Source organism: Ylistrum balloti, unplaced genomic scaffold, assembly GCF_031769215.1.
Source record: "Ylistrum balloti isolate Yb309-2 unplaced genomic scaffold, AGI_CSIRO_Ybal_v1 Utg369862, whole genome shotgun sequence".
NCBI classification, from domain to species: Eukaryota; Metazoa; Mollusca; class Bivalvia; order Pectinida; family Pectinidae; genus Ylistrum; species Ylistrum balloti.
This window is the reverse complement of record NW_026782009.1, coordinates 85,904-113,639: the sequence shown is the minus strand read 5'-3', so window position 1 is coordinate 113,639 and position 27,736 is coordinate 85,904. Positions and strand designations below refer to the sequence as shown.

Genomic DNA, 27,736 nt, shown 5'->3' with positions numbered 1-27,736 from the left:
AGTGTTAGGGGTATCTGATATCCTTTCAATCTCAGTGTTAGGGGTATCTGTTATCCTTTCAACCACAGTGTTACGGGTATCTATTAACCTTTCAACCACAGTATTGGGGGTATCTGATATCCTTTCAACCACTGTGTTAGGGGTATCTATTAACCTTTCAACCACAGTGTTAGGGGTATCTGTAATCCGTTCAACCACAGTGTCGGGGGTATTTGATATCCTTTCAACCACTGTGTTAGGAGTATCTATCAACCTTTCAACCACAGTGTTAGGGGTATCTGTAATCCTTTTAACCGCAGTGTTGGGAGTTTCTGATATCCTTTCAACCACTGTGTTAGGGGTATCTATTAACCTTTCAACCACAGTGTTAGGGGTATCTGTAATCCTTTCAACCACAGTGTCGGGGTATCTGATATCCCGTTTCAACCACAGTGTCGGGGGTATCAGATATCCTTTCAACCACAGTGTAGGGGGTCTCTATTATCCTTTCAACCACAGTGTTAGGGGTATCTGTTATCATTTTAACCACTTATTTGAACTTTGTTGTCACACAACCACTCTGCTAAGGGAAACTATATTGAGTATTCTCTCTAGATCTGTTGTAAACTGCTATCACCATATCAACTGTTTTGTTAAGGGGTTACCAAAAGACATCGCAGTGTTATAGGATAGGATTAGAAACTAGTGTTCGCAATGTCATTCCTATTTGTATTGTCAGTCGCACCTGTTATGAATGTTGAAGGATATGTAAATATATGTGATTCGTACAAGTGTCTGTAGGTAATGGATAAGTTTGTGTGGATTGGGTTATTTAAGGATTTACTTACCTGATATTGATTGGGACTAACTATACTGAGGTTTACTTATGCTAATCAAGTGCTTTGTAAACCTACATCCCCAGTAGACCAAACTTAAATGACACGTGAAATTCAAATTGGTATGAGAATAATCCTTTTTTCTTACATACAATCATCCAGAGTTTAAACTTTTGTCTTGATTTCTAACTTTCCTTTTAACTTAGTCATACGATCTGAAACTAAATGTGTATTTAAGAAACTGTATATCTATAATTGGTTTGCCTGTGGAATTGTAGCTGTGGACGTATATGTACGTGTTTGGTTATCTCTATGTAGAAACATTTAGATAAATGTCACATCAAAACCACTGACAGTATAAAGATATCATACCAATGTTTTTGTTGTCAGTTCGTTCGAGAATGAATCATGTATTTTAAAGCATTATGTATCACACCTTTAATGGAAATGTAACATACCATTTAAGTTTCTGGGTTACATAGATATATTTCTGATAACACAATATCGTCACGGTTAGGCGCATTAGAAGTTTAAAGCAATTTGGATGATTACGTGATCGCACTTAACCTTTAATGTGTTCCCATATTTACCATTCATATTTCTTGGATATTACTTGATAGTATGCTCAGTTCCACAATCAGTGCAAGTAGTGCACGTTTTTTCTCAGCGATGTAATTGCTGATATCAACCACTGATCACTCTGGACAATTTAACGTTATTTCAGATAGTGTTGTCCTCTGATAAGAACATGCAGATGAGTGACATAGGAAGTGTGGCTATACCTTTTTAAAATTTTGTACAAGTCAGTTGTTGAGATGATTTTGTAAAGGAAACATCTGTTTAAAGGTTATAGATATGTCTGAATTATGTTATCATTTCGTCAACAAGAACTTTTATTAGAAGTTACTGCTAGTCATCTTTCACATGATAATTTCAAAGATGAATTCTTTGTTCAAGATTTATTTATTTGCAATTGTTACAACGTGATTCTATTAAACACCTTTTTTTATTCCACTTTGCAAGTATTTTATGTACAATGTAATATATGTTAAAATGTGATAGATATATGAATAGTTTATCCTTTGATTGATAGTATAGAATCGAATCCTTTGTCAATCATGCTCTATTTACGAGTGAGATCTCTCATTAACTCTTGTAAATGAAATATATCATCATTTATAAGCTACTGTTATTGGTGTAATAATATTAATGACGTCATAACCATACGTTTAATTTTACTTTAAGGTACTGTAATTAGCTTAAAGCTCCCTTTGTTTCTATTGTGATGTCATATCTTCATAACGTAATCCAGTGTGACGTCACCAAAGAAAGAAATACGGAGCGAGACTATATAATAGAATGCTGTTTTCACAACGAATGCTTGCAAAGATTTCTGAGTTATGTTATAAACAGGATTTCACGTTCGGTTTTAATTCATATGACTTTCATGAAACAAGATGTTTGGTACAATGCAGAAACCTCACATAGAATCCTCTATTTAATACGTTTTAATATGAAAATTATTGTAAGCCTGTAAGCGTCTATATCTATCAATACCTACGAATTATGTATACGCGTACATAATAATAATTCTCATCGGTATTTTTGTACCACTCGGGGATAAGAATTAAAGTGTTGTTAGAGTGGTAATGACTTTATGAATTGTATACGGGATGGGTATTGGTGCTATAAAATGAACGGTGATAGAGTTGTTTGTATCAGTAACTTTATGTGAAATATATTTTACTTTTGATCAATCATGCTATTCTCATATATTTAAGTTATAATTCAACAGACACAAGTCACTGGTATGAAAATGTTCTTGATCTCTTTGTAGAATTAGATGTACTTATATAACGCCTCCATGTTCTGTTTTCCGCTATATGGTTATTTATGGAATCATTTGATATCTAACCATTCCGTAAATCATTAGAGGTCGTTTAATGGTGTTTGTCACACGATTTAACAACCATTTTCGCTTTGAAATTTGCATAATTATGCAATATCAGCATGTAGGTAACATACTGATTTCACGCACAATTTCATATTAATGAAATTTTGTAAAACTGGTAAAGTTACACTTGTCACAAATATTGGCAGATTTACAACAGTCTCTTTAATGTTGACCGTATCAGTGTAGAATACATTGCAATCCTATGCCATCCCTACAAACACAGATGTACTACACCTATTGATTAACTGAAATATATCCAACTGTTCAGCGATATTCAATACAATATACATGTAATCAAACACACAGGTGTATCGAACCTATCATCACAACTCTGTAATTAGATATTGTAGAGAAAATAACAATATCAACACAACCAAATACATCATACATATAAACAAAACATTACTAAGACCACGAAGCGACATACGACATGAATTAGGTAACGAAAAAAACTGCAATGCTTTATCATTCTTAAACTTGAGAAAACTGATATTTAGAAAATAAACTGATGTAATAATTTTACTATCCGACTTCAGTACCTGCAAGAGTAAACTTGTGTGCTGTTCTATGTCTGGTTTAAACCTATGATTAAAAGAACAGTTCAAACTCAATAAACGTTACCTGCCATTTAAAGGAAATACGCGAATTAAATAGTAATTTAATTTTACCTGTAAAACCCTCCAGTGTTATTGTGAATGGAATTGATTGATACTTACGGCTTTGTAATGTCAAGTATATGGGGGCAGTTTAAAAGTGACCTGTTTTTAAGGTTTATGTGTAAACACTATTGCTCTTTAATGTATCCAAGCACATTAGCAAGTCTTCTGTCACTTTACAAATGTTAGTATGTAAAAAGCGGTGTGAAAATTTATTCATTTTATCAGCTGTAGCGACAGTATCGAGGGACTTGAGGTGTTCCATTGCTATTTCATTTAGTCATTTCTTTATCATAGGCAAGGAGATCCATGAATTGACATAACTGAACCGTTTATATCAATTGAACAAATTTAAAATCAATTATTACCAAATATTACATGAAATGACATCATACAATAGTTCTGTTTTTGAGTTTGTTAGTGATGACAGGATTATAAAATATAGACAAATTGTACGTTTTTAAGGGCGTCCATCGACCGAAGGGTTGATCGAGACACTCAACGTTATCGCTCGCGATAATTGTAACTTTGTCGTTGTTTTAAGTTCTATATGTGTGATGTAACTGTTGTAATATCTTGTAGCTTGATGAAAGGATAGTTTGCTTCCAAGGTTGACAACTTACTTGTCTAAACTGTAGTTCATACTTCACTGGTCTTGTATATACATTTGTATTTAATTCCATGTCATTATATTTGTCTTTGTGACTGACGGTATGATACAGATTTCATGTGAGATAACATTTTGTAACCGTGAGATCCGGTATTGTTAAATGGAACTAGATATGTTTTACAAATGAAAGTGTGAATATTATCTTGTATTCCATCATACAGTACAGTGACAAGTTCTTTTTGGTACTTGGTTGTGGAACGTTAGTATTTTTCGCGGGTCTAACATTTTTCACGATATATATTCTAACAATATGAAAATTGATTGTTTTACGAATCAAAATTTCGCGATCTGTGGATAATACAATATTGCGAGTATTGTCACAATAAAACAGTAGGAACATTCACTGGTCCAGTTTTGTTCATTAAAACATAATTACGATGTATTCTATACTATCATACTGTCCTCGGTTAATTACCAGGTAGAAAGTGGGCCCGGCATAGCAGTAAAATACAGGCAGGTTTAATCAATTTTTACGTTATTTTTCAAGTTTTGTGTGACTTCACCGATAAAATTGTCGCGATCAGATGAAAGTCACGTGAAATAACGACTTGAAAATATCATCCCTGTGGGATCGGCTATACGGCACTGCACAACGTTCACCGGTACAGAATATACTTTAACTTAAACCATGATACAGAAGTCCGTTATCATATAAATCATGTATGAATTTAGATAACTCGATAACGATAAACCTTTTGGGGACAGTTTTTAAAAATGCGTCAGTAAAAATTAAATATAGTTTTCTCCTGTACGTAAGTGATATGTACGTGAAATCAATATGTTCTGATATACATAATTGAAAAATGCATGAGCCAATATTTGAAGATCGCTTGATAGATAAGTCGTCAGACCATAAATCAGGACCAATGACTAAAATACACGTCATATATCTGTTTAACTATTCTGTATGTAATGACAAAAAATGAAATTAGCCTACGATGAAATGCATTTCAATTTCAGTTGACTTTGATATAAATAAGTTTCAAATCCATTCGTGATTTTCAATTTGCTCCCTGTATAGTGAATTAATTCAACACATAATTATAAATTAAATGTAGATGTCTTAATTCTAATATCAGATTGCTTTAGTGCATTATAAGAAGGTAAAATGTCTCGTTTCATTGACGCACACAATTTAGTAACACACAATGTCGTAGAAATTATAGTGGATAAATAGAGAATTAAAAGTCTACTCCATTGAACTTAAAGGTTCCCCACTATCGACTACATGTATTGATTGTCTAGAGACTTTTATTTGTTAACAACAGGGTTACACTAAACCTTTACCCGTTAATGAATTGGACAAACACTGCTGGGACAAAGGCTGTCCCCCAAAGGGTTCGGAATAGTTTCTACTTCAGACGTCTACGACATATGGATACATTTATTTTGAATGCAGTGTACAGAGCATATCAATAACATATCTATCTTTATTGTAAGCATTAGTCATTACTGTATGTTAATATAAAGATTTCAACAAACAGTAGTGACTTCACCGAATCATTGAAGAACACGATACTTTTCTTTTGATTTTTCTCCTTTTTCAAGAGCCAAGCACCAAGAAGTATAGTCCATATGATTTGATGAACCATAGAGGTATATTTGAGGCCAAGTTTCTATTGTTACATAAAGAAATATTTGGATTTTACACATCTTTTGAAAGTAAACTCAGCTCAATTTCTCATAAGATGTTTCCACATATATAATTTGATAGCGGCTATCTAATTACAGATCTATGTTTTTCTAATTTTCTTTTCACTTGAAAGTTGCTAAGGAGACAGTGGGAAATATGATTCGCCACGATTCTGTACGTGCTTGGTTTTATCATATCTATCTTGAGATAAAAAGTAAAACTAACAGCACGTATCCAATCACAAGTGAGAATAATTGGCTTGTATGGGATTGCTGTCTTCTGAAGTCAGATCTATTAAGTGTATATATAGTTCATACAATTATATATAGCTGGTCTGAAAAACGTTATTTTCTTTGCTATTATAATGTACTTTTCCTACTTAAGTATAAAGTATCGGTGTATTGCTATAGGTAAACTAATACTCCCAGGTATTGATAAAGTAACACTGTAGGCAATACTGAAGGTATAATATGTACAGAAAGAAAGTGGGAGGCCATTGTGTCAATACTACAATGTAATACAAAGCTAGTTAGCTTAAACCTTTTTCAATCTTCAAATGTTAAAACTGGGAACATAGACTAGGACGTTAATTCCGATATGTAAGTTTAGTTGATATGAAAATTTACATGCAGCCAACATCAATTAAATCCTAAAAAATAAAACACTGATTGACGTTTTGCTGCTGCTTCAACTGTCTGGTCACATGATATGCTGACATTACTTGGACTTCGACTCAAGTCCATAAAACTCTGGTATGTTGTAAAGAGGATTTGGGCCACAGTAGTATCGTTATACGAAGAAAATATTTTCCATACACACAAATTCAATACCAGTAATATTTTATACCAATAGCAAATGTTGCTTGTCCTATTTTCTTCTGGTTATTTTGGTATGTAGTGTCGACACTGAGTTATTAGTCATCTTTTTGTCAGGGACGGGACTAACATTTTGTTTGTTTGGTTTTAGATTTTTCCCTTTAAAACTGATCTTGGAATTCCATTCAGTTCTACAGTATCGTGCATATTAAGGAAAACACTTATTCAGGTCGTCAATACCACTGGCCATAGCAACCACATGTTGACGTTGGATACTGTTGTTAAGCTATGTTTCTAACGTGTAGTATTCTACAATATTTTACATAACTCTTATAAAGTTTATACAACACAAAACTGAAAGAAAAACACGTAGAATTAATTATCACAAGTCCTCTGTATTTGCCTTTACCAGGAAAACATTACCCAACTACAGATTGTTGTTGATGGAGAAATAAAATTGCGAAAGTATATGCTGCGATAGAAATGTGTGTGTTCCATGTGCTTGTCGTCAAAATTGATAATAAAATAACAATCTCCTGTCTTGGGATAACAGACCAGAATTACCGAGAACACAGTCTGTAAAGCGCTGTGTGGTGACCCTGTGTAAATAGTAAGGATTTCAGACTGTCAGCCCAATAATTGCCCTGCTGGAAACTTTCTTTATGATTTCATTTAAATCCCTTTGTTTAGATTCTTTAAATGAAATGTAAGTAGAAGAAATAATTGTTACATATTACTGGTGGTAGGTTATTACATATGCGGAAGACAATGTTGAATGTCTTGTATTGGAAAATCCTTGGTCAACCTACAACAAATGTCATGACCATGGATACTGCTTAAACAAGTGAATACACTGGTCTTGTAATAATAGTTGCTAATTCACCGTGTTATATGTTACCTTCGTCTTTGAAATCCACCTCTACTTTATGTGGCTGTTCTAATGTTCATGAACGACATATAAGCACGACGAAATGTGTCTATTTTTGATGTATATATTGAGAATTATATTACCACTTTATCTTGAGGTCAAGTTTAAAACGTAGTGTTCTTTGACATCGTTAACAGCACATACGTCCTTGTATATACCAAAGTTATCCGATGACTTAATTGGTTTAAATGTTCTTTGTAATTGGTAATCATAGTTGTAGAACGGAATGTCATAAATTTACCTTTTGTGAAAGTTTGCTGTGTAAATCAAGCTATAGGATTTAAATCCGACCTCGCAGATACTAGGGAGTAACTTCTAATGGTCAAAGATATCCGAATTATAGAATTCCATTCAGCGATTTAAAAAAAGAAAAGAAAAGAGAATGGCACTTGAGGAGAATTACGACGTTTACAAAACACTCGCTCATACATAAAAAACAGAAAGAATATCTTGTAGTGGTAGTTATTTCACTGGTATACAATCTGTTTATTTTGTTCATTATTATTACAATCATATCAGAATTAGAGTAAAGGAAAAGATAACAGGACGGAGTTTTCATTTTGTATTTCAGAGAAGATACAAGTTCATCATCTTAAAATTCTTACCGTCATCAAATCGTATAAATTCTACGGTTAGGACACCTGATTATAACGTACTGATCCTATACATCCTACAGACACCACATCTAGCCTGATTATAATGACTGATCCTATACATTATACAGGCACCACATCTACCCTGATTATAATGACTGATCCTTTATATCCTACAGGCGCCACATCTATCCTGATTATAATGTACTGATCCTATACATCCTACAGGCACCACATCTAGCCTGATTATAATGTACTGATCCTATACATCCTACAGGCACCACATCTAGCCTGATAACAAATTACTGATCATATACATCCTACAGACACCACATCTATCCTGATTATAATGTACTGATCCTATACATCCTACAGGCACCACTTCTATCCTGATTATAATGTACTGATCCTATACATCCTACAGGCACCACATCTAGCCTGATTATAATGTACTGATCCTATACATCCTACAGGCACCACATCTAGCCTGATAACAAATTACTGATCATATACATCCTACAGACACAACATCTAGCTTGATCATAATGACTGATCCTATACATCCTACAGGCACCAAATCTAGCCTGATTATAGTATGCTGATCCTATACATCCTACAGGCATCACATCTAGCCTTATTATAATGTACTGATCCTATATGTCATAGAGACACCACATCAAGCCTGAATATAATGTACTGATCCAATTCATCCTACAGGCACCACATCTAGCCTGATTATAATGTACTGATCCTATACATCCTACAGGCACCACATCTAGCCTGATTATAATGTACTGATCCTATACATCTTACAGACACCACATCTATTCTGATTATAATGACTGATCCTATACATCCTACAGGCACCACATCTAGCCTGATTATAATGTACTGATCCTATACATCCTACAGAAACCACATCTAGCCTGATTATAATGTACTGATCCTATACATCCTACAGGCACCACATCTAGCCTGATTATAATGTACTGATCCTATACATCCTACATGCACCACATCTAGCCTGATTATAATGACTGATCCTATATATCCTACAGGCGCCACATCTATCCTGATTATAATGACTGATCCTATATATCCTACAGGCGCCAAATCTACCCTGATTATAATGTACTGATCCTATACATCCTACAGAAACCACATCTAGCTTGATCATAAATTACTGATCCTATACATCCTACAGCCTCCAAATCTAGCCTGATTATAATGTATTTATACTATACATCCTACAGATATCAAATCTAGCCTGATTATAATGTACTGATCCTATACATCCTACAGGCACCACATCTAGCCTGATTATAATGTAGTGATCCTATACATCCTACAGGCACCACATCTAGCCTGATTATAATGTAGTGATCCTATACATCCTACAGGCGCCACATCTATCCTGATTATAATGACTGACTGGCACCAAATCTACCCAGATTATAATGTACTGATCCTACAGGCACCACATCTAGCCTGATTATAAATTACTGGTCCTATACATCCTACAGTCTCCAAATCTAGCCTGATTATAATGTATTTATACTATACATCCTACAGATATCAAATCTAGCCTGATTATAATGTACTGATCCTATACATCCTACAGGCACCACATCTAGCCTGATTATAATGTAGTGATCCTATACATCCTACAGGCACCACATCTAGCCTGATTATAATGTAGTGATCCTATACATCCTACAGATATCAAATCTAGCCTGATTATAATGACTGATCCTATACATCCTACAGACATGAAATCTAGCCTGATAACAAATTACTGATCCTATACATCCTACAGACATGAAATCTAGCCTGATAACAAATTACTGATCCTATACATCCTACATGCTTAAAATTTAGTCTGATCGTAATCTACTGACTCTTCGGATCAGGGTGGATGTTAACATTGCCTTTTCATATATCTTTCTTTGAAACCCTAATCGGGATAACATTTAGTTGATCAATATCTAATTGTATATATATCTACGTTCATTTAAATGCATTTGCCCTTTACCATTATTCTCTGTATATTTGAAAGGTTGAAAGTAAGGAAGTATTGAGATATATGTGTAGGTATATTTCATTGAATTCCAGCCTCCAATATTAATTGAAGATTGCAGAATGATTAGCATTTCCATATTGATTTGTACTTAGCTTGTTTACTCCATCAATCAATTATGACACGGAGGTTTCTATAACAGCAGCTGAAACGTTTCGGCGACGCATTGTGAAAAACTCTCGAGATTTCCCATCACAAATAATTTAAGAACTATTTTCTGGTCACTTAATTTATGCAGTATTGATTCTTTTATACAAATGTAAATTTTCCTTTTTCAAAATGCTTTATGCTCTTTTCGTAAGTAATCCATACTGCTCTTCATGGCAACACATTATTTGTATGAACCAACCGTTGTATTGAACACGCTAACATACATGTACCGTACCAAGGCAATTTCATATATTCCACGTGATTAGATACAGCGCTTGATTTATTGCACACAAAATGGATTTTTTAGATACATGTACATTGATAAGGGCATAATTACTATAAAAACTAATAGTTAAGTATTAGAATTATTCAACGATGAAATAGGAGAGAATCGATATACACATGGGGTCTCTCCACCAAGACTTGCGTAACCATCACTCTTGATATGTTCCATAAGAATACTTGCCCGGGTATTCTCAGGTGTCTACACAAGGCAAAATAACTTGCTTCCTACCAGAATGACCATCCACTACTAGGGGTTAACTGAGGGACATGAAGAGGCAGTCTGTTATTGTAAACATTTATCTAATGGTTATCTATGAAATATTGAAAGATCAGAGAAAAGCGTTGTCTATGAAACCTACGAAAATATTGTTATAGTGACAGAGGTCGTGTACGCATATCAGCTGTAAGATAACTAGAAATCACTTATTAGAAACGTCAGGATGTGTTGATGCCAGGTATGAGACAATAAATAAAAGTCTATTTATCAGTATTAACTGTGGAACTAAGTGAAAGGTCATGTGATAATGCCAGGTATGAGACAATAAATAAAAGTCTATTTATCATTATTAACTGTGGAACCAAGTGAAAGGTCATGTGTTAATGCCAGGTATGAGACAATAAATAAAAGTCTATTTATCAGTATTAAATGTGGAACCAAGTGAAAGGTCATGTGTTAATGCCAGGTATGAGACAATAAATAAAAGTCTATTTATCAGTATTAACTGTGGAACCAAGTGAAAGGTCATGTGTTAATGCCAGGTATGAGACTGCTTAGCGATGTATTTTTACTAAACTAAGATGAGATGTACTGATGATCCATCCATGTTCAGTAAACAGAATTAGGAGGTACTGATCAGACATGTCCGTTAAGGTTAGGAAACCTTGTTCTGAAAGTCATTAGAAGTTTTTAGTGTTAATTGTTTCACATTGAGGCACATGTCACTTGTCGGAGTTAAATATCGACATTTTGTAGACTCCATGTACGTTACTGTATAAGCTTCCTAGTGTTAGAGACGTTGGCCATCGATCGCTGTTACTTATTCCACATTTCTAATGGATAATCCCGATTAGAATAAAAGCTATATACGGTTTCATAAAAACGCTGCTGGCTGACTGGTATTAGGTTCAGATAGCCCATAGGTATCTTACGAGAACACTTTGGAAGACCTATTGGGCCTTTTACCTAGTCATACAAAAACACTTCGACTTTCTACTAAAATAATGACTATGACTACGTATCTTGGACCATACCGTATAATCAAGGTAATTTTCACTGGTATAATAATAATTTATCATAATAATTATTATATATTTTTGCGATCTTTTAATAAAACGGTCGAATTATATTTCAAGGAATGAACAACTCGTGATCTTGATGTAAAGAACATCAAATACACAAATGCCGCATTATTTCCCAGATTCAACAGCGAAAATATCATTCCCGACAAAATAACCTGCTGTACGATATATACACAAATGTACTTTGTGTCGTATAAAAGCTTAACTGCTCTATAAGTGAGAGATTAATGATACACTCGCAACATTGTACGGTTGATAAAGAGCTTAATTCTAACCAACTAACTTTATGTTATGTAATTCTCGGGATAAAGGAACATGTTGAGCATAGTAAATCGTTCTCATGATTTACTATACTGTTAAAAACCTATAAATGTAAATCTAATTTGCTGTTTGAATTGAAAACAAATTTGGCATAGCCAATGTTCACCTGCTTGTTATTGACTCCAGGTACACTGGGTGCCTAGTTCATTCCAGAAATACTGTGTACACAACCTGGCTACATGTTTCAAGTTCCTATTGGCAATCTCGAATGTTTACATTATTGCTGTTTATATCGTAAATATCCATGAGTAGATTATCCTACCCCTATCAAAGTTTGTATTTAAACACTCAAGAAACTGTCCTTACAACGTCTACAAATGTTCAGCAAGCACTTACAATGCGTATTATCTGAAAATTGGAAAGGTGCTTGAAATAAACTTCAAATTATGTTTATAGAAATATACATTTTAAAAATCTGTTTCACTTTTGTTTGTTGATGTGAACTATTTATTTCTAACTATTTGATGATATGTGAAGGATATTTAATAGTGTCTTCAGTAATGGCAAATATATTTTACAAGACACCGTATGAGTGAAAGATACCAAAATGTTAGATACACGAGTAAAATGATATTTGCTATTACTGGGGATATCAAATATCTATTACATGTTCACAAGCAAAATAGCCGAATCAGGAGAAAGCTGACTAGATTTCTCCGCGAACACTACTCACTCATTATAACTTCGCAGTACGCGACAAAATATAGTTAGTTTTAGCAATCATTTGAAATACGTTAAACGAAAATTAATTTTCATTGTAAATTTATCTTTAAATTTTCATATAAAATGTGACTTATTCATGTCACCGACACACAAAATTTGCAGTAAAACGTTCACAGAGTTTGACCAGTGCATAGTAATCACGTGGCTGAAAATAGGGCGGCAACCTACAGCTGTCACCGTTGTTACGTATTAGCTCCACATTCAAGACGTTTGGTTGGGGTTTGGGTTTCATGTCTAGTAAGATCATTTGTGTTGCATTGTTTGCTGACTTTTCATGTAAATGAAAGTTTACCATGGAATTGAATGTCGTGTTACCAGAAAACTACGCTTTCATGTTTCTGATTTTGTGATTTTTGTCTTATGATTTATGATTTGTCAATGTTATAAGATGATCTGTGTTTTCTCTTTTCATTGGTGTTCAGAAGTGTTATTTTTCACGTTAAGAATGACAAACATGTGTTGAAAAAAAACTTTTATCAATGGAATATTTCTCCATATTTCATTGGCAAAAATGTAGTCTGTAGGATAACTAGTATGAATCTGAAGTCAGTGATAACTTTACGTCATTGTTAATGATCAACAAGTTTCACTGTTTCGCTTCCATGTAACAATATGTCCTACTTGAATATACTAGATTATTTACATCTATGTCATACATAATGAACACATTTCTATAAATAGAGACATCTTGAAGAATCAACGACGTTCTCTTTGGTTTATACAGTGTAAGATATACAATGTAATATAGATACAGTGTAAGATATACAATGTAATATAGATACAGTGTAAGATATACAATGTAATATAGATACAGTGTAAGATATACAATGTAATATAGATACAGTGTAAGATATACAATGTAATATAGATACTGTGTAAGATATACAATGTAATATAGATACAGTGTAAGATATACAATGTAATATAGATACTGTGTAAGATATACAATGTAATATAGATACAGTATAAGATATACAATGTAATATAGATACAGTGTAAGATATACAATGTAATATAGATACAGGTGTAAGATATACAATGTAATATAGATACAGTGTAAGATATACAATGTAATATAGATACTGTGTAAGATATACAATGTAATATAGATACAGTGTAAGATATACAATGTAATACAGATACAGTGTAAGATATTCAATGTAATATAGATAATGTGCAAGATATACAATGTAATATAGATACAGTGTAAGATATTCAATGTAATATAGATAATGTGTAAGATATAATATGTAATATAAAACATTTGAATGTTTACAACTATACAATACATCTTAAATGAAATACATGACAAACTATAGATGATGTAATACAAAAATGGGTATTTGATACTGGCAAACGAAAGCAGTTATATTGCTCTTTATGTTTTATAAGTAAAAATGTATTATTTCTTATTACAGTTTTGGTGGCCGAAGTTATTAAGTTTTACTTTCCGAAGATGGTGGATCTTCATAATTACAAGACTGTCAGTAGTACCAAACAGAAAAGAGACAATTGGAGTCTTTTAAACAGGTAAGTCAAACAGCGGAATAGAACAAGATTTGCCTAGCCATTGTGGAAGGTAAGTATAGAAACGTGTTACCATGAAATATGATTTAATTATATAGTGAAATGTTTATATATCTTTAGCGATGCACTTTTTGTTATATTTGTAACTCTCTTCAAAAGTTGAAATTCGTACATAAACATACAGCAATTAATTATTTAAGAGATGCCATAACAGATGCCACCAACACGTGTATGTCAACTTGGTTGCCTTTGATAGGAGGGGCTAAATAACAATAGCATATTGACGAGGTCGTTCCAGTTAAAATCTAGGGGAAGCAACTTCTAAAGCTATTATTGTATTGGCATGAACTTCATCAGAGACGCAAATTTTACACGAATAGGTACACATCTGAGAGAGCGAAGGCTTTGTAGATATATTTGCAAGGTAACCATAAAACATTGATATTCTACTGAAATGTCAACCTTGTAACTAGGATATTATCGATTTTCTATAAGTGGTTTGGTTTTTAAGTATTTGGCAAATGTAAAATAATCAAATATACAAATAAGTAATCGATATTTCCAAATGGTGCACATAACAAACATGTTTAATTATTCAATATCACATTGACTATTAATGACATTCGCTTTATATGTGATTTCCTGGAACGTTTGGTACATCAATGTTTATGAAGTAGCGATACTACAGTCCCCGTGTATACCGACCGTCTACATAGCGGCGATACTACTGTCCCCGTGTATACCGACCGTCTATGTAGCAGCGATACTACTGTCCCCGTGTATACCGACCGTCTATGTAGCAGCGATACTACTGTCCCTGTGTATACCGACCGTCTATGAAGTAGCGATACTACTGTCCCCGTGTATACCGACCGTCTATGTAGCAGCGATACCACTGTCCCCGTGTATACCGACCGTCTATGTAGCAGCGATACTACTGTCCCCGTGTATACCGACCGTCTATGTAGCAGCGATACCACTGTCCCCGTGTATACCGACCGTCTATGTAGCAGCGATACTACTGTCCCCGTGTATACCGACCGTCTATGTAGCAGCGATACTACAGTCCCCGTGTATACCGACCGTCTATTAAGTAGCGATACTACTGTCCCCGTGCATACCGACCGTCTATGAAGTAGCGATACTACTGACCCTGTGTATACCGACCGTCTATGTAGCAGCGATACTACTGTACCCGTGTATACCGACCGTCTATGTAGCAGCGATACTACTGTCCCCGTGTATACCGACCGTCTATGTAGCAGCGATACTACTGCCCTCTGTATAACGACCGTCTATGTAGCAGCGATACTACTGCCCACGTGTATACCGACCGTCTGTGTTTCAGCGATACTACAGTTCCCGTGTATACCGAACGTCTATGAATTAGCGATACTACTGTCCCCGTGTATACCGACCGTCTACGTAGCAGCGATACTACTGTCCCCGTGTATACCGACCGTCTATGTAGCAGCGATACTACTGTCCCACTGTATATTGACCGTCTATGTAGCAGCGATACTACTGTCCCTGTGTATACCGACCGTCTATGTAGCAGCGATACTACTGTCCCCGTGTATACCGACCGTCTATGAAGTAGCGATACTACTGTCCCCGTGTATACCGACCGTCTATGTAGCAGCGATACTACTGTCCCCGTGTATACCGACCGTCTATGTAGCAGCGATACCACTGTCCCCGTGTATACCGACCGTCTACGTAGCAGCGATACTACTGTCCCCGTGTATACCGATTGTCTATGTAGCAGCGATACTACTGTCCCACTGTATATTGACCGTCTATGTAGCAGCGATACTACTGCCCCCGTGTATACCGACCGTCTATGTTTCAGCGATACTACAGTCCCCGTGTATACCGAACGTCTATGAATTAGCGATACTACTGTCCCCGTGTATACCGACCGTCTACGTAGCAGCGATACTACTGTCCCCGTGTATACCGACCGTCTATGTAGCAGCGATACTACTGTCCCCGTGTATACCGACCGTCTATGTAGTAGCGATACTACTGTCCCCGTGTATACCGACCGTCTATGTAGCAGCGATACTACTGTCCCCGTGTATACCGACCGTCTATGTAGCAGCGATACTACTGTCCCCGTGTATACAGACCGTCTATGTAGCAGCGATACTACTGTCCCCGTGTATACCGACCGTCTATGTAGCAGCGATACTACTGTCCCCGTGTATACCGACCGTCTATGTAGCAGCGATACTACTGACCCCGTGTATACCGACCGTCTACGTAGTCAGCGATACTACTGTCCCCGTGTATACCGACCGTCTATGTAGCAGCGATACCACTGTCCCCGTGTATACCGACCGTCTACGTAGCAGCGATACTACTGTCCCCGTGTATACCGATTGTCTATGTAGCAGCGATACTACTGTCCCACTGTATACCGACCGTCTATGTAGCAGCGATACTACTGTCCCCGTGTATACCGACCGTCTATGTAGCAGCGATACTACTGTCCCCGTGTATACAGACCCTATATGTAGCAGCGATACTACTGTCCCCGTGTATACCGACCGTCTATGTAGCAGCGATACTACTGTCCCCGTGTATACCGACCGTCTATGTAGCAGCGATACTACTGTCCCCGTGTATACCGACCGTCTATGTAGCAGAGATACTACTGTCCCCGTGTATACCGACCGTCTATGTAGCAGCGATACTACTGTCCCCGTGTATACCGACCGTCTGTGTAGCAGCGATACTACTGTCCCCGTGTATACCGACCGTCTATGTAGCAGCGATACTACTGTCCCCGTGTATACCGACCGTCTATGTAGCAGCGATACTACTGTCCCCGTGTATACCGACCGTCTACGTAGCAGCGATACTACTGTCCCCGTGTATACCGATTGTCTATGTAGCAGCGATACTACTGTCTCACTGTATATTGACCGTCTATGTAGCAGCGATACTACTGTCCCCGTGTATACCGACCGTCTATGTAGCAGCGATACTACTGCCCTCTGTATAACGACCGTCTATGTAGCAGCGATACTACAGTCCCCGTGTATACCGACCGTCTACATAGCGGCGATACTACTGTCCCCGTGTATACCGACCGTCTATGTAGCAGCGATACTACTGTCCCCGTGTAACTACTGTCCCCGTGTATACCGACCGTCTATGTAGCAGCGATACTACTGTCCCCGTGTATACCGACCGTCTATGTAGCAGCGATACCACTGTCGTCGTGTATACCGACCGTCTATGTTTCAGCGATACCACTGTCCCCGTGTATACCGACCGTCTACGTAGCAGCGATACTACTGTCCCCGTGTATACCGACCGTCTATGTTTCAGCGATACCACTGTCCCCGTGTATACCGATCGACTATGAAGTAGCGATACTACTGTCCCCGTGTATACCGACCGTCTATGTAGCAGCGATACTACTGTCCCCGTGTATACCGACCGTCTATGTAGCAGCGATACCACTGTCCCCGTGTATACCGACCGTCTATGTAGCAGCGATACCACTGTCCCCGTGTATACCGACCGTCTATGTTTCAGCGATACTACAGTCCCCGTGTATACCAACCGTCTATGAAGTAGCGATACTACTGTCCCCGTGTATACCGACCGTCTTTGAAGTAGCGATACTACTGTCCCCGTGTATACCGACCGTCTATGAAGTAGCGATACTACTGTCCCCGTGTATACCGACCGTCTATGAAGTAGCGATACTACTGTCCCCGTGTATACCGACTGTCTATGTAGCAGCGATATTACTGTCCCCGTGAATATCGAGGTCTGTGAAGTAAGGATATTACTTTTCCCGTGAATATTGGTATTTTTTGAAGTAGCCATATTTGTCCCTGTGTATATTGAATTGATATCGATATTACAGTCCCTGTGAATATCGACTTCTGTACAAAGTAAGGGTATTACTGTTCCCGTGAATATTGATTTGGTTATGCAGTAGCGATACTACTACTGACGTGAATATTGATTCGTCTTGTGTTTTTACGACCGATAAAGTTAATTATTGCCGCTATCAGACTGCTTTTCACTAGCATTGTTTGTGTGTTGTTTACACTATCATCAGCTCATTCGCTGTAATTGATCTTTTCACGTTTATCTGTCCACACAAGGTGGTCAATGAAACCTGATGGAATGTGTTAGTATGAAAACATTAAAGACATACTGTGTACAACACAAATGGGCTTTTAGATCGATTCAATATTAATATATTATTCTCATCGTTTAATCAAAGGACCATTCCATCAATCCAAAAATTAACTGAGGTGTGGACACCATACAATATCCTATCCTGGACATAGGTCTCATGTCAATTAATCTTGACAGGCACCATATCTGTCAGCTAAATTATATTGATATTGACAAAAAAATGTAAACGGACAACATATTATTGAATACATATGCTGAGATTTCATCTCCAACCAATGGTGAATGTATGTCGCAGCTGATTCGATATGTCAAGGGCTTGTTCCTAGTATCATGATTTTCTTGACGGATGACGTCAACTGACAGACAAACACGTAACGCATGCTTTCAAAGATGCAGTGTGATAGTGATCTTGTTGAGAATATTCTATTATTTTTTGCGATCTGAAGCTGGACGTTTTGATGCTCGATAGGTTGCCTTTTGACTCCGTTGTTGTATACATTGTTGTTAATTAAGAACGGGACATAACTAACTTTAATTTTCATGGCTTGTGTCTTCGATAAAGCAGAAGACGCTTACACCTCTGGAACACCTTGTATTATTGCCATTGTACTTTTATCTGGAGTCTGTGGAAGTTTTTCTGTTGTTCAGGTTTTGCCCTAGTTTTAATGACTTTGAGTTTTGATTAAGATTGTGTTGTTATGGCCGTGTATACACGTTGTGTGATGGCCTTTAGACTTTTCTTTCTCCTATAATACTGACTATTATTCATTCAAGTTATTGCTTTCTTTTGATGACAGACCGATTAAAAACTTTTGTTTCAGACGTGTCCTTAAACGACTCGGTATGGACTTGTCTGATGACGTCATACGGGCGTTAGCTAACGCCGAGAATCATGTAATAGAACGGATTTTGATCATACTGCGGATGCAGATTGACAACTTACTGACAAGGCAAGGTAGGAGCCGCCGAGAAGTAGATTTAGAATTTATGAATTCCAAGCAACAAAGCGAAAACGAAAAAACACCCATCGTAAAAGACGTTACAAGCCCCAAGGAAAACTCTAAGCATGCAAAGGACCCTAATAGTCGTAAGTAGAAGATATATTACCTCCTACAAAACTCGGACAGGAGCTGATAGTGTTTTCCACTATATTCTGGCCATAACCACCCCTCATTCATTAACAACAGTTGTAGATGTAATCCATCTGGAATCTGTCATTCTGTTCTGGAAACGACTACCTGTATTTACAACATAAAGGTGTTGGTTCGTTCTGCCTTTTGCATAACCTGCTTAGATTTCTCTATAACATGCTTACGGACAATGATGATTGTGTACAATATTCGGAGTATCGATGAACCCCATTTGCTATAACGCTATTGCATTCAACTTTTCTTTCTTATTTAACCTCATGTGTTTTCATTTCACTGTGTTCCTCTGTTTCCTGTGTGAACTGATCTGTCAAGTAATTTAATGTTGTTTGGAGTTGTCAGAAGACTATGTGTACTACAGGATATCATATCAATTGGATTATTTCGATTATTAATTCCTCCTTACTGGCAGCAGTATCAATTATGATGTATCTATATTCTATCTAATGACAGATTTCATAGGCTATGAAATGGCTAAATCTGTTAGATTGATTAATTTGAACTATGCCTGTTTGCTTTTTGTCGCGTAACACAGTGTCCTGTAAATACGTTGGTGTAGTTATGTGAAAATTGCACTAGATAGTATTGATATAAATATTCATTGAATCATTATCAGAAAAATGCTTGCCAAAAGTGTACTGCATGCAGCAAACATCGCTGAAGCATCCGGCTGGTACACAGTAATAGTGTGAATTAAAAAGTAGTTTCAAACGACATCTTAGTAGAATCAAAAGGAAAAGTCATAAGCGAATAAACAATTTATGAATAAAAAACAAATTTGGTTGTACAAAAGGAAACAATTGAAAAATTGAAATCCTATATTGTTAAGTGGATTTGTATCTTTTACATGATAATATGGTGTATATAGACAAATGAGAAAGCAATATACAGCAATGTTTGTAACTGCTTGGAATGTTTGGAACTACGACTGTTTCAAAACAATTAAACTATTGTTTTGTCTATCATTAGTCATTTACGGTAATTTTTTTTATCTAAATTTGTTATTTATATTAAAATTATAATGATTAAAGTATATTATAAGATGTTAAATGATAGATATTACGTAATACATTATAAATGATTATTTGAAAATCGTACATGTCTTAAACTACCTCACTTTTCAATGTATTCATTAAGAAAAAATACCGATCTTTCTGCACATATCTAGGTGTTATACATTGTATATCAAAACTTTTACACATCTCTCCCATCTAAAGAGAATCCCCGTGCAGTACCCGAAGTTCTTACATTATAGTTCAATTAATTCAATCAGTCCTTCTGTGATATCAATTCATTTATATAGAAATCTCAATCTTCATATCTTTCTTGGTGGTTATGAGATTGCCTCCGGTTTGTATCTTACAATCTTGACATTTGAAATCTTTCTTTTACAATCCTATAAAGTTCACGCATCTCACCTTCATAGGGAAACATTCGATATGAAAGTGTCAACGCATACATTTAAATATGTAAACTTTTGATTGTCACTACATCCTGTAATTCATATCACAAAGGTTTACACGTTTTTATTTTTAGTAACATTCACACAAAGGTAAGTGGTGATAATATGTAAAGGGTAAGGTGTTTCGCAAAACATTTACATTAATATGTAACAATTAAAAGTTCAATAAGTGATTTAACAGTTATACATGTATTTACTGTTACCTGTTACATAATTTTCAAGTGCATGCTGTATTGAAAGTCGGTGAGACGTTAATGATTTCTTCGATACATTGTGCACTAGTAATAACATGCAATTCTTTACAACAGCAGCAGTATATAATGCGTTTAATACGCACGAGGAACATGTCATAACCATTCACAAAAATAGAAAAAAATACTTCAAAGATTAATGGACTTTTATATGAATAGGATATTTATCTTATTCTATTTTTAGCCGCCATTTGTATGATTATCATAAAGTTTTTTGCATTTTATAATTGTAACTGATAAATATTTCATTTGTCAACAACTAAGATACATTACCTACATGAACTTTGAAGAAGTCTTCCGTTACATACAAATTCATACTGTTAGACGTGTTGCAGTTAGATTTGTTGAGTAAACACTAGATAAAGACAAAAGTTTTCTGATCTCATTATCGACTTCGTCATCACTGTATCCACTGCTGAACTATTTTATCTGGTGGCCTATTGTAAACAAACTAGGTATATTCTCCTCTCGTTGACGATATATGATATTGCCTGAGGTTCTTGTAAGGTTGTACATGGATTTTATAAGATGACTACTAAGACAATCATTTCTCTGTTGTTCGTAAGGTTATTAACCATATAAAAAGACGATCATTTTGGTAGTTTGTCCCAAAATGATCCCGGCTGTCGGCGGGCAGGAAACCATCAATCAATCGATATATCACCCAATCAGTAATCATATTGATTGGACGTCAAAACTTAATATTGATGTAGTACACGTGTGTATAAAAGATGCAATACTTTCCACGGACATGTTGTTTTGTTGAATCCTCTTTTCAGAGTTCATGTGCTAACTCCCAGAATAGCAAGCTCTGCCAAATCCTTTGTTTACGTAGGAATATGTAGCTGTAATCAACAAAATATGGGTAATATAGACACACTACGAGTAATCTGAAATACAGTGTTAATATGTATAAGTCATTACATAAGTCTTCACATTACAACAAAAGTTTAAACCTACAGGCATACCGATGTGAATATTATTTCAAACGTTTGTAGATTCTGTAGATTTATGTATTTAACAAATGTGGCGCTATTACTCCCAGATATCACAATCTGCAAACAGTAATAGGCATCAAGTCACATTATACTCACATTGGGTTTAGACTTTTAAACGGGAAAACTGGCAGCTTTGCAATGAATACAACATGTCTATTCTGGTCATTTTCATGGATTGCTTATATGACAAATATCAAAAGGGTATTGTCTCAATCACTAGAAAAACTCTTGCTGTGGTGTACCAGAGGTGCATTTTCTTATCAAGTTGATGGGGCTTAATAACCATATACTATTAACAAGGGTATGATATCAACAGTAAATCTGTGTTACAACTGCAAGATTTAGCAGAGTTACTATTTAATCCCGTGCCGCGTATATCAATCCATAAAGTAATGCAGAGAATTATCCGTCAGATCCTCTAGATTATACAACAGAGAATTAGGTCTTACCAAGAAAATTCGTGCTGCCTTTAAGACCAAGAATAATGCATCTCATAACCATAACACTATGTTATGCGAAATACAGGTACACTTTTCTCTAGTTTGCTAAAGTTAACGACAATGCTTTCGGTCAACTGCAAATCAGTTGTGAGTATCGATCCGTCTTCACATGGTTTATCAAAATGAATTATTGAAATGAAATGAAATTCAGTCCGCAGTTTTAAAAGCAATTTCATATCGACCATTTGTCGAATTCCGAAGTTGTGAACTCATTGTAAAGTAAACATATCACTGATCACAAAAGTACATGAAATACAAAGGAATAGGGTTAGGGTTAGGATTCGGACTCTTCATATGGAAATAAACTTATATAAACTTACAAAAATATGGAATGAAAAGTATATTATGCGGTTATTAACATATAAAAAATGCATATTTGTCTTTGTTGCTACATTCTTTATCAAGACACTTGATAATGAAGTTGAAATTAAAGAAAGCAAATATTTTCATTATGCTTTGAAAACATGGGAAGTAACATGGAATACAAATTTTGCAATATCAAATATGCCGTTCAATAAAACTACCTTTCCTGATGGATGGTATTCATTGTGAGTACGACTTATGAAACTTTCGCTTGAAAGCTTCTTTCTAAATCAATGAACAAAGCCATGGACTTTGTATATATTTCACTTTTTGTTCCTATTTCTGTTACAGAAGCTCTAGTGCCCATGGGGGCAAAGTCAACGGGGAGGACATCGCCTTCAAAATCTCCACGGAAGTCACAGGCAAAGGGGGATAATTCATATACAAACCGACCGTATGTATAACATGTTTTAGTTTTTGTGTTATTGCATATTATCACCTTTTTTTCCCGAATTGATCCGTAGAAAAACTTTTATAGTTGATTTCTATACAGATTGACCGCGTAGGAAGGCTGATAAATGACAAGCGCCTCTGTTATATTGACTTAACCCTAAGCCTTGGTACTCTGTATGTAAACGTGGCTGAATGTAGCTAGACTAGTGTAGTTAAACATGTAAGAAATCTGGCTGTTGCGTTATAACAGACATCTATATAGTGTGTCTGGAAACGTGTCGGAATACTTGCTACATCAATTGTGTTTTATACTGGATACTGCTCATTGAAATGAATAAAACTAAACTCAGTTAAAGGCAAGCTCTTCTGAAATTTATCAAGAATATTTTCTTAGTCTTTTTAGCGCGTGTGAAATCATAATTTAACCCTTGCTTTTTTTGAAAATTAGCTTTATAAACATTTCTTAACTCTATCTTGGTCGCATGGTAACATGTCTTAATGTTGGTATGAGCGCTTGTAATCACTTCCTAGATCCTACGTAATTCTGGTGTATTTTAAAAGCGTATTTAGTCTATACATCCGTCTGAATAGGTTTTTTGTACTTTCTCGTAAAAGTTTACATATAAAGCGCTTTTGGCAATTGGCTGGAAACTGACAAACAAATCGCGAATCAACCATTGCATTCCAGCAGTAATCACTCAAAATCAATTCATTATGGATGTGAATATTATACATATACTTCAAGGTCAGTGGAAGCCACCGATATTCAATATTTAATTACTCCCCAATGCCTCTGAACTAACGTTACCAAGGAACTAAAGCCCAGAGTTTTCTGGTAGCTTTAGAATTTAATAACCTCATGGAAATATAATTAGATTGCGAGGTTTGTGCAGTTGCCAGTTCAAGAGGTTGAATGCTTAATTATACATTCAGAAGGTAATGGTGTTTTATGGTAGTGCATCAGTATTCGCAGTACTGTGGTAAGCTAACTTACAAATGGCACACCATACTAATACGTCACACACATATACACTACCGGGGAATATCAATTTGTTTTAATATTTTTGCGATGTGGCAACGGTTAACGTGTGTGAAATTCGAGTATTTGATGACATATGAGAAAATAATGATTTGTACTCAAGAAACGGGCACATAATTTGTGGCGATCTCGAACGTTGATGAGAGTAGCATTTGTCTAATGATATCAAAATCTAGTTTTAAAGTCAACAAACGTGTTACGCCGCTGCACATAGTCAAACGGTTACTTCATTGACTTATGTAAAAGTGCCACGGTAGGTTTTCTTTCTATGAACATTCTTTGTTTATCAACATCACATGAACATTACGCTAAAAGCAATTTAACTTATACACTAGTTGCATATCGAACCACTGCAGTAGTTAGTAGTTAACGTCTGTTCCAAGCTTCCCTTTTTCTGTTTAGTCTCTTTTTGAACTTTGCAAATATTTTATTGTAAAATTCCTTATTCTTGGTTAGTGTACTAGAGCCTCTGGCCTTACCCTCTGAAAGATCATCACAAGTGAAGTCGCCACGACGAATTTACCTGAAGGGGGAAATCCCACACAACCACCCGGACAGATCGTAAGTAACAAGTGTGCTTCTACAATGTACTGATTTATCTTGGAGACATTCAGGAAGTCGTGCTCAAACTGCATATGGGTATCGTAATATGTTGCATTCGAGTATCAGTAGCACAACGAAATGATTATAAATTGAACAAACCTTGACTTTTTTTCCAATTTCGAATAAGATTTCGTTACATATGTGATGAATATAACAATAGCTGTCATATTTGACATTTGGAAATTTAAAACCAATAACATTTCCTCCTGTATGAATATTTCATTAAGTAAAATATGTCAAAGTACACCCGGAAAGACCCCTTAGAATGGTTGACAAAGTGTAATATTATTAAAATTACATGCGGTATGTCTGTGGTACCTGCCTTCTCTGATGTATGTACTAGTCAACTTAGCCCTTTAAACGGTATGTCGCTTTGTATAATTTGATTACAACAATGATATCCACACGATGTGAACAACTTCTGTTTGAGGTAGAATTGACATTAGATGCATAGTTCTGAGTAGGTCATCTGTTTATTTATCTAAGGTGTCTGAAACAGGAAGTTTTACGTTAATTCCATTCAATGTTCTGTCGAAATTACCACCTACAGCCGGAAAACCATATTTATTGTATGCATACAATTGCAATGTGTTTCGTGCATTAACTCGGCAATAGCATTATATCACAGTTTACAACATAGTTATCGAGTGTTTGAACAGGATGTTTGGAGTATAATAGATCCAGACGAAATATCAATAAAAAGCACGCTGAAACTGAAAGTACATATCCTGAATGTAATCAGCATGAATTCGGGCAAATGATTCAGATTAATGAAATGGGATTAAAAGTCGTGTTTCCCCCTATGAATCGCATGCCCGCTTACTCTTCAATGGCTGTTAAGTTTACGATATGACATTACATTGATGACATAAATTCGGCTTTAAATTTTCATCATCTCTCGTTCGTCGTTATTCTCAAGTAATTTGTGGCGGTCATTCACTGTTATATATGTGATATGGTATGCACGTGATGGAAATATTGCAGTGGTTGGTTTCAAGTAGAAAACATTATGCCAGGATTACAGCAAATAACATGTACATATAAATTAAATAACAGATAAAATGTAATTATACTAATTATATGCCTTAAATTCTTTGAATATATAACAGTCTCATTAGTTTTATTCTGAAATGTAACATTAATGCAGTATTTTGCAAGTTTAGAGTCTGTTTATCTTTTCTGTCCGGCATTCCTTATAAGACACTGCAACCATCAACGATAATTTAACAATCTTCAGAATGACAGTTTAGTATAAATTTACTCAGGATTTACACATTAAAACAATTAATAAAAAACAAAATGTTTGAGGTAATATGAAAGGGGAATGCTTGAATACCCAACACCCAAAATTAAATTTTCTTCTTTAAAAGTTAACGTAATTCAATGAAACCGTCTTTTAACCAAGCTTGTTTTTCAATGATGTCAAAGTCTGTGTTGCAAAACTGCATATTACTTTAGAAATGTATAGTATACATAACACCTCAATTACTCTAAATAGTTGAAAGTGAGCCGCGTCTAATTTAGTTTGTTAATGGGGATATATAACTTTCTGTTAGTCAAGTATGGATTAATTTCAGCGCAGTCTTACTTGAAATACTTGATGGAAAAGTTTATCTAAATAAATTCTTCTGCAGTTAATTAATACTTATATTTCTATCTTATAGCTTATAGCTTATTTCTAAAACTGTTTTATTATTTACAAGAGTATTTTCCCTGAAATAATCCATGCCTTAATCTGCGACTGGCTTATATTCAAGACTTTATTGTACCTGATAATCTCACAAGGGGAGTTATTTGAAGCGCCCTGTTGTGAGTAATAGAATGTTAAACTTGAACGTAATTCACAACTGACGATATAATAAGGCTTTAATATATTCATACATTTCAGTCGCTATTTTTCCACTGACCGTTTGCGCGCATTTCATATAAGGTAAAGGTGATTTTATATCAAAATCAGCATTTAGAATTAAACTTAGGTTTCTTATAACTAATTCAACAATTTCATTGCATAAATCAGATTAATAGTTAACCTAGTATATCCTATAAATTATGTACCTATAACTCTTTCAATAACAAAGGTAGGGATATATTGTGGTAACTGAAGTAAACTGGGCCCCATCTTGGATGAAAACTGCAAAAGAGATGCGATTTACTGCCACAAAATGTTATTGATAATAGAAATCAGCTAATGCACAGAGAAGTGTCGGTCTGAAACAACTACAGTAAGGTCGTTTTGTGGTTTTCATATTTTCTCCGACAGTATCATGTGTCCGCGTCGATAACACAGAAGGGACGCGGAATTTTCAAACAGATCTGTGTTTACCCCAGGATGCTTTCTCACTTTAAAACCTGCTATGACTTTCTAT

The 27,736-nt window shown here is 35.6% G+C and overlaps 1 protein-coding gene across 1 annotated transcript in view; it reads left to right on the top strand.

The window, feature by feature from the left end:
* LOC132545905 (sperm flagellar protein 1-like) overlaps window positions 1–27,736 on the top strand; it is a 34,757-nt gene that overhangs the window by 4,653 nt on the left and 2,368 nt on the right. Inside the window, exons 2-5 of the mRNA XM_060209587.1 lie at window positions 14,338–14,449; window positions 19,435–19,700; window positions 23,627–23,729; window positions 25,224–25,328. Coding sequence (XP_060065570.1) covers window positions 14,338–14,449; window positions 19,435–19,700; window positions 23,627–23,729; window positions 25,224–25,328 — 586 coding nt within the window. The remainder of the gene's footprint in view (window positions 1–14,337; window positions 14,450–19,434; window positions 19,701–23,626; window positions 23,730–25,223; window positions 25,329–27,736) is intronic.